Source organism: Gasterosteus aculeatus, chromosome 13 (assembly GCF_964276395.1).
Source record: "Gasterosteus aculeatus chromosome 13, fGasAcu3.hap1.1, whole genome shotgun sequence".
Taxonomy (NCBI): Eukaryota; Metazoa; Chordata; class Actinopteri; order Perciformes; family Gasterosteidae; genus Gasterosteus; species Gasterosteus aculeatus.
In genome coordinates, this window is record NC_135701.1 from 22,688,264 (window position 1) to 22,703,638 (window position 15,375).

Genomic DNA, 15,375 nt, shown 5'->3' on the forward strand with positions numbered 1-15,375 from the left:
TCCGCTCTGCAGAGAGGGTGATCGGCTGCAACCTGCCGTCCCTGCAGGACTTGTTCGCTTTCAGGACCCTGAAGCAGCTAAAAAGATGGTGGCCGACCCCTCTCACCCCGACATAAACTGTTAGTGCCCCTTCCATCTGGCAGGAGGCTGAGGTCCATCAGGACTAAGACCTCCCGCCACACCAACAGTTTCTTCCCGTCAGCAGTCGGGCTCATCAACAGAGCCGGTCCCCCACTGACTGACTCTGACGTCCCACCGGTCACTTTCTTTCTCACTGCACACGTCACTTTCACTTTCTGTTCGATAGTGCACTTTATTTAATAATTTTTAATTAAATAAATTAAAAAAAAGAACTGACTTTTATTTCTTTATTTTTAAACTAACCCATAGCATTATATTTTATTATATTGTATTTTATTACTCTTGCATGTTGTTTTGTCGTCCATTGTTGTACTGTCTGCTGTTACGCAAGTCAAATTCCTTGAATGTCTGATATATTACGGTGATAAATGTTTCCTGAATCCTGATTCCTGATTTTAATGGTGTACCTCAAGATTGTACTTCAGAATAGTTTGCATAGACGCACTTACTCCCTCTAACCACTGGTACATTAGTAACAGTAGTAGTAGCGTCAGCAGCAGTGGCGCCCTGCAGTTCCACCCCCCACCAGAAGGGGCGTGGAACACTGACGCCTCTCCGTCGTCACTTCCGCCTTTAAAACAAAATGGGTGGCGCCAAAGCTTGACAACAAAGCGGCTGTTTGCTGCCTTTAGCCAACGGGCGCTAAACTAAAAAGTCCCACCGTGTTTCAAACGTCGTGTTAAATGGAGGTTTATGAAACAGTTGACAGTTTTAAAGAGGACTTCTAATAAGTGGGACATCAGTTTTCCGTTAAAGTTTTATAAATGTCATCATGGCTTCGAAGAGCGACCAACTCCTCATCGTTGTGTCCATCCTGGAAGGTAAGTTCCCTCATGAAGTAATGTAAACATCATGTGAGAGGATACGAGGTACTTTCAGTCCTTAATACTTTAATACACCACCTTTAACTCGCGGGCGGCGAGCAGCTAGCTAGCTTTAGCATTCTGAAGGGACGTCAACTGTCATTCAAAACTGAAAACTTTATTGTTTCTGTCTCGACAACACACTCAATACTCTTACAAGTTAAAAGTTCTGCATTGAAATTCTAATACGAAATGTATGAAAATAAACGTGAAAACTCGTTGTGCAATTAGGTTTTACGAAAGGTAAAATAAATGTTTTTTTTGTTAATTTAGTAGAACCCAGCCTGACTAACTACTAATGTTATATATTCAGATTAATCATGTTTCATGTTAAATACAATAATAGAAGAATGCAATAAGAAGAGAACCACGCGTCTCTCAAATCTGTGGTTATGAATACTTTGTGCACAAGTAAAAGTGAACTAATATAAGTTTAATTAGACAAACAGACGGTACTAGAAACACTGTTGTGCACTAATGACATGTTTATTGTTGCTCACACATTCACCTTAAAGCAGGATTCTAATGTGCTGAGGTGGTCGTGGTGCAGCGGTAGAGATGCTGCATTGGCAAGGTTGGCGGGTTCGAGCCCCGGCTGCTCCATGTCCCATGTCCAAGTGCCCCTGAGCAAGACACGAACCCCTAACTGGTCCCCGGGCAAAATGTAAAAGCCATGAGTTAATAATGTTAATAATGTAGGTCACTTCGGATAAAAGCGTCAGCTAAATGACCTGTAATGTAATGACGGGAATATTGTGAAAATGAGACTATACTGTCCTTTTTGTTATTTTAAGATTTCATTATTAATAATAATAATCTTCTGGTTCAGTTATTTTCTGCCGAAAATAGGCTTCCATCAAGGAATATGATGCATTATTGCATGTATTTTAATTGATTGAGCTCAAGCTTCATTTAAACTTTTTATTATTCATTTAGCCCACACCACAACATTACTCCTCATTTAATAACAATAATGATCAATAAAAGGATAAACACCAAATCTTCACATATGTGTAGCTCGAAACATAAGTATTACATAAATACTTTAATGTGTTGCTTTCCTCATCAATGACGCTGTCTTATAGTTAATAAATGTCCTTTTTCAGTGTTCATGTTAACACAGTGGAATTAAATTAAAGACTCCCATAGAGAAAGAGCTGGAGTTTATAGAGTTGTTTCTTAAATGTAAAGTCCCTCTCTGTGTGTTTTATTAATCTCACTCATTGAACGGAAAAGATGAGCCTCCCAAAAACTCCCGTCTTTGTCTGCAGCCTCGTTGTAACAGACTCGACTTCTCCTTCAACCAGGTCGCCACTTCCCCAAGAGCCCCCGCCTCAGTCTGGTGGTCCAGGCGAGCTTCGACGGCGAGCAGCTGGCCACGGACCCGGTGGAGCACCGGGACCAGCCGCTCTTCAGCACCGAGCTGGCCTGGGAGCTGGACCGCCGGACGCTGCACCAGCACAGGTGGGGAGCTCGGCGCCTTTAGCGTCAGTTAGCTAGCAGGCTAATCTAGATTCTTGTCCAGCTGCAACTAATACGTACTTTCACAGTCAATGTGTCTCATTTCTTTCTCTGCTAATCGGCTAATTCATACTTTCATAAAATTCTGACTTGAACCATTAAATATGTTACATTTGCACACAAAAATGCTGTCGTTTTGTCTTTTTATTTTAATTAAAGTTATTAATTTAATTAATTTCAGTTATTAATTCATAAACCGTGAACTATATCTCATGGATAGAATTTACCCTCCACGGTAATGAAATGTTTGGACACAAACCCTCACATTGGCACAGGAAAAGCAGAGGAGGAGGATCCTCTATCAGGATGGACAGAATCCCCCCCCCACTAATGTTGTAGACCAAGGGGAAACACTGTAGTATAGAATGTTTGATTATGACATTACCAGTATGTTAATCATCATAATAATATTCCATCTACCCATCTACTTTTTCACAAAAGGTTTTCACCTAATATTTTTTTACTTTAATTTCCATGACATTTTTTCACCTGACATTTTCTTCCATGATATATTTCAACCTAAAATATTTGGACTCTTTTTTTTTTTTTTTCTTTTTTTTTCGACATCAACATTATTTTACACAACCTAATTTGAATTTTTTAGAACATCTTTCGACCTGATATTTATTGTTTTTTGCTTCCATGACATATGACATATTTTGGCTTTTTTCCCCCCCAAAACTTACATAAACATTTTCTGACTTTTTTTGACACAACCTACTTTGACCTTTTTTTGACCTAATAGTTATTTTTCATGACATTTTTAAACCTAATATTTTTGGACTTTAAAAGTCGTTTTGAACTTTTCGTTTCCAATTATTTTTGACCCAATATTATTTGATTTTTTTCCACGACATTTCTCGACTTAACATATTTGGAAAAAACATTTTTCAACCCTAGTTAATTGTGAACATCGAAGCATCTTCTGTCCTCTCAGACTGCAGAGAACTCCCATCAAGCTTCAGTGTTTCGCCGTCGACCCGGAGACCAAGAGGAGCGAGAGCGTCGGCTATGTGGTCCTGGACCTCCGGTCCGTGCACGAGGTCCAACAGGTGACGGTCCATCGGTGATGGACGCCGGCTTGGCGTCGCCCGTTAACCGGTGACTGAGACTCGTGCTTTGCCCTCCCCCCCCCCCCGCCCCCCTTTAGGAGCCTCGCTGGTTCCCGCTGCTGAGCAGCCGCTACACCAAACAGAGGCCGGCGCTCCTCGTGGGCGCGGCGCTGGAGAGCGATGCCAAGCCCGCCGAACCCTCGCCTGATGGGTTCAAGGCCAAGAAGGCCCCGCCCAGACGAGGTCAGCTGTTCCCATTTCACCCACAGTGTTCCTGCTGAGCTGTTAGCGTGTAGCTGTGTATCAAGCTCCTGCTTCCTGATGTAGGACAGGAGGAAGGCTCCTACAGGCAGAATGTTATCGGCTCGTCCGCCTTGTTTTCAAGAAATGCTTTGTGGAGAACATCCAAACGGATGAACTCCTCTCACGTGAAACAACACGGATCCACGAGGCGCTCGGCAGTGATGTCACGGCTCTGTTCACGTTCATCTTTTTCATATCCTCCCGTTGAAGGTGGTCCGGCCGTGACAGACCTGCTGCCGGCCCGGCTGGAGGCCACGCTGGTCCCGGAGCAGGGCTACCACCAGGTCGGCCCCGCTGACTCCTGCTCCGACATGTTCGTGCTGTCCGTCACCGTGGCCTTTGCTACCAAACTGGAGCAGGTGGGGTTCCATCCTCGGGGAGCGAGAGGCTCCTTTGGTCAATGCAGAGATCCGTACAGTAACACCCCCCCCCCCCCTCTCCGCAGTTGATCCCCAGCACCACCAAGCTGTCGGCGGAGGGGTCGGGCTTCTTCTTCTACTACTCCCTGCTCGGCAACGACATCACCAGCGAGCCCTTCGCCAGCCTGCTGAGCCCCGACTTCGAGCCGGAGCGCGCCTCCGTGCGCATCCGCAGCAGCAAACAGGTCCTACGCGCCTTCCTGTCCCAGCAGCCCGGCCTACAGGTGAGAGCCCCGCCCTCTTTAGTCCTGCCCCCCCTCACAGTTTGAGCCCTTTTACGGACACCTTTTCCGTAAGTCTGCATTAGATGCATGGGAATTACCCACAATCCTTTGCAGTGTGACGCTAATAGCACAGTGGCAACATGGAGACAAAGAAGAGATAAACACAACCGCTGAGGGTTTAGGGGGAGACGTCGGGATCGGGCCGGCTGATTGGATGAGCCTCCCATCCGTCTCACCTGCTGGGCTTCGGTTTTTGTCGCCCGTCTCCGGTCCTGGTCAGATCCACCTCTGCTGTGGGACTCGCTCCCTGGGGGGCACCGACGTCCCCCTCGCCGCTCTCTCTGCCGTGTGCGTGGACCTGGAGAACAAGGCGGCCACGGTGGAGGGGGCGTTTGTCCTGCAACCCCTCGAACGCAGCAACCGGGCGCCGTCAGCTCTGCCCGCCAACCTGCAGCCGACTGTGGGGGTGGCGGTCACCCTGAGGAGGGAGGAGGTCACACCTCAGGTACACACACGCACACACACATACACACACACACACACACAGACCTTGAAGTTTGGCATCATCAACAGGAGGAGGAGCTAGTAGCGGTAGCAGCACTGCTAATGGTTAACAGCTGACTACATTATGATGCGTTCAGGCTCTGTGAAAATGAGGACATTATTAATCTGTAAAATGTAGTTTAAATCCCGACCCGCACTCTCCGCTCTGCATGTGATAAACTGCTTGTTCCTCCTCACTGAGAGCAAAACACTCGACTAGATCTCCACTCTTTGCTGTCCTGCTCCTGAATGGTGGAAGGAGGTCTCTGAAGATCAGGACCACAGAGAGCCTTCACATCTTCAGACTAAAGACACACCTCTTCAGACTCTACCTCCACTAACACACTAACTACCTGCAGCACTTACATTGGACTTATAACGGTTCTTATCTACAGCAAGTTGTACATCGGCTTATTTGAGGAAATTGTTTCTTGTTCTTCTGAGTTTGTGTCCTTGTGGTTAAATGTTCTTGTTGCAAGTCGCTTTGGATAAAAGCGTCAGATAAATGACATTAGTTAGCCGTTAGCTGTGCTGCTAACGCTACTACTTCTCCTATTGATCTAAACACTGATTGGTTGTTTACTAATGGTCACGTGAGAAACATTAGTGATGTCATCATCATTTCGTACTTCCTCCAGTCTTTAGGGACTAAAGAAGCTCAATCCGAGCCTCCGGCTGCAGAGAGGCCTCCGAGCTCCCCTCCGGCTCGCCCGCCTTCGGGTCCTCCTCCTCCTGCTCCTCCTTCCCCTCACACAGAGAGCGAGGCGGAGAGCCTGCTGGAGGAGCTTCCTGCGCAGCAGCAGCAGGGTCGGTCCGAGGCTGCAGCGGAAGGCGGAGCTTCATCCGTCAGCATCTCCGCCCCCAAAGTGTCCGTCCCCTCCTCCGCCCACCACTACTGCTTCTCTCTGGACCTCCGCAGCCTGAGAAACCTCAGCCCGACGCACGCCATCGCCGCCACGCTCAGGTGGGCGTTCTGTTGGTCACTTATGAGACGACACGAGGACTTAATGACTGTTTGAATGCAGCTGATAATAATATAAGAGCAACAAACGTTTGACATCAAAGCTGAGCTATTTGTTTATATTGTAAATATTTGGCGCGATGCTTCATTACGCTCCGGATGTCTCGATCCTTCTTCTCTGCATGTTGACGTCGCTCCGTGTGTCCTCTTACCCTCCAGGTATTCGTACCACTTCTTCGGCAGCGCGGCGCCCATCATGACCCGCCCCCCCCTGGAGCTGCAGAGGAACGCCGAGGCGTCTCCGCCTCAGTCCTACTGCGCCTTCGACTTCGCCGCTCTGCCGCAGCAGCTGCAGGACACCTTCCTCAGGTAGCAACACACACTCCCACACCACGGCTGTCAATCAACATTCTATATGCAAATATATATGTAGAATGTGAAAATATTCAAATGTAAAAAACAAACAAAATAAAGTGCTGTTGTGTCTCGTTGTATTAATTCGCCCTGTTATTGACGCGTTTAATGCGCAGCCAGATATTCAAATATGTCTCTTTATAGCGAATATTCGAACGTCCTTTTTGAGCAATTTTGACAGCCCTGTCTCTCCCTCTCTCACACACACACACACACACACACACACACACACTCTGAGACAAGCTGCAGGATGAAGAGTAAAGCTAAATATAGATTAGTAAAGATACAAATCTGTCTTGTGTCCTCACATCTTTCATTGTATTCTGTTGTCATTTCTTCTCTAAGTGCTAAATCACAGTTGACCAGCAGATGGTGCAACAGGACTGTTTGGTTGAAGATGCACATGAACGTCTAATGTCTCTCCCTCCCCGACTCAGAGTTCCTCTGCTGGTGGAGGTCTGGCACAGAGACCCCACCAGTGGGGACCAGCTGATGGGACGCGCCTCCCTCCAGCTGTCCCCCCTGCTGAGCTGCGAGAGGAGCCGACGGCTGTCGGCGGCGGGCGAGCCGAGCTGGAGGCAGACTCACCAGGACCGGGTCGCCGTGGTCGCGGCACAGCGGTAAGGAGTCAAACAGCGGCGAAGGGGGGGCTCGCGCGGGGCCGGTTAACGCGGTGAAATGAACGTGTTTCCTTCAGGGCCAGCGAGAAGGTGGCGGAGTTGAGCTACGTGGCGACGCTGGAGGACTTTGGGTTGGTTAAAGCCAGAGAAGTCGTCGTGGTCGACTCCTCACAGGTGAGACAGACAACAACAACAACAACAATAATAACAATGGCTCCTTTTAATAGAGTAGGCAGCGACTGTTTCCGCTCAGAACCTGTTGTGGAAGTCTCACGTATCCGTGGTAACTAAGCGCCTCTTGTAGTCATCATGACATCATCATGAGGCGTATTCATGCATCCGGCCGGTTTACTGCAGCTGTAGAAACTACAAAAATGGACAAAAAAGATGCCCAATTAACTACATATTGAGTTCTCTCTGCAAGTAAATCACTTTTATTTCGATTGATCAGAGCTATGCTAGGCTACGCTACGCTAACTCAAAATGACTTGAATGTCGGCAATAAATGTTTTCACTCCTTGCACGTCTAAAGAGCGAACCCGCGGCCCCCACACAGCCGGCCCCCCACCCCGCGGCCCCCACACAGCCGGCCCCCCACCCCGCGGCCCCCACACAGCCGGCCCCCCACCCCGCGGCCCCCACACAGCCGGCCCCCCACCCCGCGGCCCCCACACAGCCGGCCCCCCACCCCGCGGCCCCCACACAGCCGCCCCCCCACCCCGCGGCCCCCACACAGCCGGCCCCCCACCCCGCGGCCCCCAGAGACACGCTGGAATACCGCACGGCCCTGGAGCTGGAGCTGTGGAAGGAGGAGCAGGAGGACCTGTTCGACGACCAGGTAGACGATCATATCTTCATCTATTGATATATAGATATGTGCATACATGTATCACTTCTACATAGTGATATATTTATTTATGTTTATTGTAGATTTGCCCTTCAACACAATAAGCAAGTAAACAAATAAAATGATAAAGACACAGATGTTTATGAACAGCGACACATGTCTTCTGTTTACACGAGAGCCCTGAAGTAAAGAAACTATATGAACGAGTATCTGATCAAACGCTAGATGAATGTCTTTGTTCAGGAGAGCCGAGCGGCTGCTTGAATGACCTTCATGCAGACAGATGTTGACGGCTCCTCTGGATCACATTTGTTAATTTTAATATGATCGTGTGTCTCCAGCTGCGGAGGAAGGAGCTGAGCCACATGCAGGCTCTGGCCCTGGAGTGGAGGAGGCGGGACGGGGAGAGAGAAGCTCTGGTCCAGAAGAAGGTCCGGCCTTTTAACACCAACACCCACAGCCGGCGTTGACCGTGTGACTAACGAGGCCTGTGTGCAGGAGGCGGAGTTCAGCGCGCTGGAGGAGACGCTGCAGAGGACGCTGTCCGACCTGCAGACCAGAGAGAAGCAGCTGGCTGAAGCCGAGCTGGAGGTCAGACTCTTCTTTAGTCTTCTAACGTGAACGATGAAAACATTTAGTCCAGTTCAACTGGTCGCTTTGTTCTTATTTAGTGAGGTTCCTTAAATCAATGAGTCACTTCAATGTGCTGACTTACTCTTAAACATTGATGTTCATTGATTAAATAAAGTGTCTCTCCACTGATTGAAATATTCCGGCGCTGGAGGATTCATAGCAACCGTTTATTTCCATCCAATCACTTTGGATTTTGAACTTCAAATGTATTTGAGTAACAAGTTAATACAAATGTAATCCTCATAATAAATGCATTGAATAGCAATACAAAATGTAAGTGCAAATATGCATTTAAAAGTAAAGAAAAAGTGCAAATAAGGTTTTAAAAGTAACTCAAAATAGTGACGCGCGTGTTGAGGATGTTCTGTCTCCTTCATCTGATGCACGAGCCTCTGAAGGACAAACTCGTGCACCATGTTTAGTGCTAAAAGAGAAAGATAAAAACGCAGCGCTTCAATTATCACGGTGTAGGTTTTTATAATGTGGAGTAGATCTCTGGTAATTGTGTTGATAGGAAATCATTTTTTCCCATGATCTTGTGTTTGAAGAGTGCTAAGTGGAGGTTAACGGTAACTATTCACTTAACCTAGCTGTGCGTTAGCAAACATTCTCCACGAGACGTTGTGTTTTCATTACATTTAGGTGTAAACCTTAAGTTAACACGGCTTAGATAGAAGACTGAGGCTCAGCGCCTTTTAAAACGTCGAACAACCCTCGTTCAACCTGATGAACTTCTTCCTCGGTGCGCGTCGACAATAGAAGCAGCGCTTCCTGTAGCTCTCAATCTTTTTATAACATACGATAGAAATCCACGTGGATGATTTTTTTATAGTCGTCTAATCGTTGCAGCTTTAATAGCAACAAACGGAGACTTCAGTGAAACTAACTGAAGGCTGAAAGGTTTCTGCTGATGTTTTAGTGATGAATCAATAAAAGGATCGTGGGCAATTAGTCGTTTTGACACTAGAATATAAAATACTAAAATAGTGAAAAATACAATTTGTATTTCTCGCTGATGAAGTCTTAAGTCCACATTTATTCAAACAATATAGATGTAATCACATACAAGTCAAAGCATGTTTTTATCTAATTCAATATTATACTGTGTTGTTCTCTCGCTGCATCACAAGGAGGCGCCACTTGACTTTATATTCGCTCAGACAAACAGAAGAAGTGCGCTGATGGCTTTGTTCATACTCTTAAGCTCGTCTCTAACGCGGTTTGCCTGCTCAGACCCGGCGGCTGCAGAAGGAGCTGCAGGCCGAACACGACCTCGCCCACAGGGAGCTGCAGGAGGCCGGCAGGAGGCTGCAGCAGGACTGTGACCACCGGGTGGCGCTGGAGAGGGACAAAGTGCGACAGGTGGAGGAGGAGCGAGTGCGCCTGCTGCAGCAGGTACAGACTCAGCGGATGGTCGTCATGGCGACGTCACTTTTGTGGACTGATGAAGCCTTGAGTTTGTTGATTTTTGCAACCGGTGGACAGGAAGTGACCATATAAGGACTATGGGGGAGGGACTTAATTCACTAAATGAACATCATGTTGTGTAGAAGAAGACTTGAAACTAGAGACTGAGACCATAAACTCATGTTTACAATGTTTACTGAGGGAATAAATCAGGAGAGAAGTAGAGTCATTTCCTCATAGACGTCTATGGGAGCAGAGGAGTCGCCCCCTGCTGGTCACTACAGAGAAGTAGAGTCATTTCCTCATAGACGTCTATGGGAGCAGAGGAGTCGCCCCCTGCTGGTCACTACAGAGAAGTAGAGTCATTTCCTCATAGACGTCTATGGGAGCAGAGGAGTCGCCCCCTGCTGGTCACTACAGAGAAGTAGAGTCATTTCCTCATAGACGTCTATGGGAGCAGAGGAGTCGCCCCCTGCTGGTCACTACAGAGAAGTAGAGTCATTTCCTCATAGACGTCTATGGGAGCAGAGGAGTCGCCCCCTGCTGGTCACTACAGAGAAGTAGAGTCATTTCCTCATAGACGTCTATGGGAGCAGAGGAGTCGCCCCCTGCTGGTCACTACAGACAAGTAGAGTCATTTCCTCATAGACGTCTATGGGAGCAGAGGAGTCGCCCCCTGCTGGTCACTACAGACAAGTAGAGTCATTTCCTCATAGACGTCTATGGGAGCAGAGGAGTCGCCCCCTGCTGGTCACTACAGAGAAGTAGAGTCATTTCCTCATAGACGTCTATGGGAGCAGAGGAGTCGCCCCCTGCTGGTCACTACAGAGAAGTAGAGTCATTTCCTCATAGACGTCTATGGGAGCAGAGGAGTCGCCCCCTGCTGGTCACTACAGAGAAGTAGAGTCATTTCCTCATAGACGTCTATGGGAGCAGAGGAGTCGCCCCCTGCTGGTCACTACAGAGAAGTAGAGTCATTTCCTCATAGACGTCTATGGGAGCAGAGGAGTCGCCCCCTGCTGGTCACTGCAGAGAAGTAGAGTCATTTCCTCATAGACGTCTATGGGAGCAGAGGAGTCGCCCCCTGCTGGTCACTACAGAGAAGTAGAGTCATTTCCTCATAGACGTCTATGGGAGCAGAGGAGTCGCCCCCTGCTGGTCACTACAGAGAAGTAGAGTCATTTCCTCATAGACGTCTATGGGAGCAGAGGAGTCGCCCCCTGCTGGTCACTACAGACAAGTAGAGTCATTTCCTCATAGACGTCTATGGGAGCAGAGGAGTCGCCCCCTGCTGGTCACTACACAGAATGCAGCTTTAACTCGTGAAGCTTTGTGTTGTCCAGATGTCAGACGCAGAGGCTCGCTACAAACAGCTGGAGAAAGAGTTCCAGCTGTTCAGAGAGCAACAGAACGTGAGGCCGGAGTTCAGGCTGCAGTCAGAGGTCAACCTGCTCACTCTGGAGAAGGTTGTCAACCCTATTAACGTTATTCATACTCATGTATTTGCAACACGAGGTTACGTACCCGCATCACAATGTAAAAATGCATATTCTCCAATTGACACTTTTCAGATAATTGTTATATTATTGAATTATTATTTATTCATGTGATCATCATTTAAAAAAAGGATTGTTTTGATTTGAACATTTAGACGTCACACACACACAAGCTACTTTAACCCTTTAACGCCGAGCAGCAGCAGAATGAATGTTTATGTACAGTAAGACGTTGAGTGTTAAAGAGTGACGGAGGTCTTCCTGGTGGGGTTCTAAGGTGGAGCTGGAGCGGAAGCTGGAGTCCACCACCAAGTCCAAGCTGCACTACAAGCAGCAGTGGGGGCGGGCCTTAAAGGAGCTGGCCAGGTTCAAGCAGGTACGCTCACACACCTGCAGGCGGAACGTGAATCAAAACGCCACAACAGAGACGACAAACGAGCTTCAACATCCAAAGTTCTTACAGCGTTAAATGATTCACAGATGCTTCTAATGTACCGACCTGACTTCATTTCTATTTTATTTTGCGTGTTTATTTTTGTAAAACATTTTGTATGGTTATTAGATATGGATACATGTTTAAGGAGGATACGTATGTGTGTTTTTCTACATACACACACACACACACAATATTTTTGTTTGTGTGTGTGTGTGTGTGTGTGTGTGTGTGTGTGTGTGTGTGTGTGTGTGTGTGTGTGTGTGTGATTCATGGCTCTCACACGTTACATCGTCTACTTCGTGCTCCGCTAAATATTTGTCTCTGGTGTAAAAACACCTTTTTCTTTATCGCTCACTCTTCTCCTGGACACAGTCACACACACACACGCACACACAGAAACACACACACAGTAACACACACACAGTAACACACAGACACACACACACACACACACAGTCACACTAAGTGGCTCTCTAGTCTAAAGTAAACACACACAGCTTATCTGACAAACTAATAACTGTTACTGACATCAAGCAGCTGGAAGAACTGGACCTCTCTGTTCCTCACCCGCTCACTCCTCACCCGCTCACTCCTCACCCGCTCACTCCTCACCCGCTCACTCCTCGCCCGCTCACTCCTCACCCGCTCACTCCTCACCCGTTGCCTCTCCTCTCTCCCGTTTCTCTCCCTTTTCTCGTTCTACCAGCAGCTCTTAACTTTATTTTCCTTTCTTCTTTTTCACTTTTTAATCCTCCCCTCTTTTATTTTCTTTTTCCTCTCCCCCCTTCTCCCCCTTCCTCCCCCGCTCTAAGTGCCACATCATTGTAAAGAAAACACGGTGTGATTTATGCAGCTCTAAGGGGGTTCGGTGCTGAGCGTGTCCCCCCCCCTCACACACACACACACACACCTATTAATCATCCCTGGGGTTTGCGTTGAGCAACCAGCTAGCCGAGTGCTAACTCCTCAGTCTGTGTGTATATTCGCCCCCCCTCCCCTCTCACCCCCCCTCTAAGATATCAAGCGTGTATTTACACAAATGCGCTCAGCGCCTCGCATGGCGCTCTGTTTAGCTCAAGAAGTCGGATCATAAAAGTTCTCCCTGGAGGGGGAGCGAGGGGGGGGGGGGACGAGATGAAAGTTCTGAACTCGTAGAAGAAGGTCGGGACCCAAAAGAGGTTCTTTCTTTGTTAAAGTCCACCAGCGGGTGGGGGGGGGGGTCCTGCAGGACAATGGCTTAACGTCAATAATGCCCCCCTGGCCCCCCCCTGTCTGCCTCACACAGCGGTGGTACTGGTCCCAGTGGAGACGCTGATGGTTCCCTCTTATTAGTTCAACCTCTGTGGACTCAGTGAAGAAAACCAGACTGCAAAAACATCAACAAAAAACCCAAAAAGGAGAACATTTTCTAATCTCCGAATCCTCTGAGACTTTTACAAAGAATGTGTCAGAAATAAGCTGAAACTAGAAGAACGTCTGTCAGATATCTGAAGGAGGACAGCAGAGAGTGGAGATCTAGTGGAGTGTTTTGCTCTCAGTGAGGAGGAACAAGCAGTTTATCACATGCAGAGCGGAGAGGTCAGAGGTCGAGATGTTGGGTTGGACCAGGTCCTGGATGGAAGCTGGACCCCATCCATTCACAGCACGGTACCTGAGCACCATGTTTAGAACTGGATGAAGAGAGCTGATGGGATAGTTACCGATTTAAAGCCACCCTTTTAGTTCTGCACAGTTCCCCTGAAGGAACGAGTTTCCATAGCGACGCTAAAACAAATAAAGCGTGTTAAACTTTAACACAGAGGTTAAACGTTATCACACAAACAGACGCAGTCTCTTATCTCCTACTTATCGCTGTAAAAACACCAGCAGCGGCCTGAAGAACTCACGTTGTCGCCCTGAAAACACATGTTATGTTTTATATATATATATATATATATGTATATATATATATATATATATATATATAAACCATACCAACGATGCTGGGGGGAGAAGGATTCCCCTCCATATTCCGACATAAAGACTTGTTCCTGGTATTAATGTTCATGTGACATTGTTAACAACCAGTTAGCCATGTTAGCCGCTAACGGCCAACAGGTCCACGTCTGTGATGCGTTCAGGCTCTGCTCTGTGAAAGGCAGAACGTAACGCTCTCCTGTGTAATCTCTTCTGTTGATTCCCTTGAATTATTCCTGACATCCTCGCATGTAAATAAAGTAGATTTTAGAGATGAATTATTCTGCTGAGCTTCCTGCTCGTTTCAACCCTGAATCGTCTCCACGCTGCAGACTTTCACTTCTGAAACACACACAACCTCTGTGAGGAAACTCCCCCCATCGTACATTCATCCTCTATTTGCAGCGGGAGCAGGAGAACGCCATGACGCGCCTGAAGAAGCAGCAGGCGGAGCTGGAGGCCATGAGGCTGCGTTACCTAGCAACCGAGCAGAAGGAGGCGGTCCAACTGGAGAGGCGGGAGCTGGACGACATCAAGAACCAACTCAACAGGTGAAGAGCGACGACGAACGGATCCGTCGCAAAGAAACACGGAGAAGTCAGCGTATGAAAAACAAAAATTCATATTAAATACAAGAGTAACAGTCAATGGGACAACAGGTAATACACGGAATAAATGTCTGAGTACATCAGGTAGTATTAACAGGTAGTCAAAAGGATTAATTATATATATATATATATATATATATATATATATATATATTAATCAATAGATTAAAAAAATTGTATCATTGTTGTTACAATGTTTTTTTTAATGAACGAATGTCTGGTGGCTTCTTTGACAGATTAAAGCAGCAGGAGGACAAATTAGGCCCCGCCCCCTCTTCGGCTGGCCCCGCCCCCACACGCAGCCCAAACGAGGGCGCCGAGGAGCACCTGAGCCGCCTGCTGGAGGAGAGAGACACTCTGCTGAGGACCGGCGTCTACACCCACGAGGACCGGATCATCTCCGAGCTCAACAGGCAGATCCAGGAGGCCATGAGGGAGGGGGCGGGGCTCTGAGGGAGGGGGCGGGGCTCTGAGGCGTGACCGCTGTCATTGCGCTTGTGAACGTGAGAAGGCGAGCGGTTCTTTGATCTTTTAAAACGATTATTTGTTAAGTTATTAGTGCGATATGAGTCTGTACAGAGTAGAAGGTATTAATATTTGTGATGCTGTGAAACTTATTTTTATCATCAGAGAACAAACTGATTTCTAAGTTTGTTCTCAATAAATTGTTTTGGGGAAAACATCTGGTGTCTAAATGGTCTTTTTTTTATTCATCCTTGGTGTTTTGAATATATTTATAAAATATGTATTATTAATGAGATGGTGCTAATATGTTGAATAAAGTCACAGAATTGATCTTTAGATATTTCTGACTTATGCTTTAATTTAATACTGAGCTATGATTTTAACATGACATTCAAGAGGTTTTATGAGATTCTATACTCTGACTCTTCATTTTTGATTTATTTTATCCAGCTTGTTCTTCTAGTTT

General features: G+C 47.2%; 1 protein-coding gene across 3 annotated transcripts; it reads left to right on the forward strand.

Annotated features, from left to right (window-relative positions):
• Window positions 1-716: 716 nt before the first annotated feature.
• Window positions 717-15,126, forward strand: cep120 (centrosomal protein 120). 3 transcript variants are annotated; one of them, XM_040194692.2, is made up of 19 exons: window positions 717-962; window positions 2,312-2,468; window positions 3,463-3,577; window positions 3,676-3,820; window positions 4,091-4,239; window positions 4,326-4,523; window positions 4,804-5,028; window positions 5,705-6,030; window positions 6,247-6,396; window positions 6,879-7,061; window positions 7,139-7,235; window positions 7,594-7,899; window positions 8,250-8,339; window positions 8,407-8,499; window positions 9,775-9,936; window positions 11,292-11,414; window positions 11,722-11,820; window positions 14,242-14,387; window positions 14,681-15,126. In XM_040194692.2, exons 1-19 carry the CDS (start codon window positions 914-916, stop codon window positions 14,895-14,897), a joined length of 3,030 nt encoding a protein of 1,009 aa, XP_040050626.2. In that variant the 5' UTR covers window positions 717-913; the 3' UTR covers window positions 14,898-15,126. The 3 variants fall into 3 exon arrangements, with proteins under 3 accessions (XP_040050626.2, XP_077942524.1, XP_077942525.1); XM_078086398.1 differs by having other exon boundaries at window positions 7,618-7,899; XM_078086399.1 differs by having other exon boundaries at window positions 722-962; window positions 2,276-2,468.
• The last annotated feature ends 249 nt before the right edge of the window (window positions 15,127-15,375 follow it).

What these genes read in the sequence shown, in the direction of transcription:
- cep120 (XM_040194692.2), top strand. Translation starts at nt 914, where the DNA reads ATGGCTTCGAAGAGCGACCAACTCCTCATCGTTGTGTCCATCCTGGAA. An exon ending in CCGTGCACGAGGTCCAACAG is followed by an intron (nt 3,578 to 3,675) that starts GTGACGGTCCAT and finishes GCCCCCCTTTAG; the next exon opens with GAGCCTCGCTGGTTCCCGCT. An exon ending in ATCAAGAACCAACTCAACAG is followed by an intron (nt 14,388 to 14,680) that starts GTGAAGAGCGAC and finishes CTTCTTTGACAG; the next exon opens with ATTAAAGCAGCAGGAGGACA.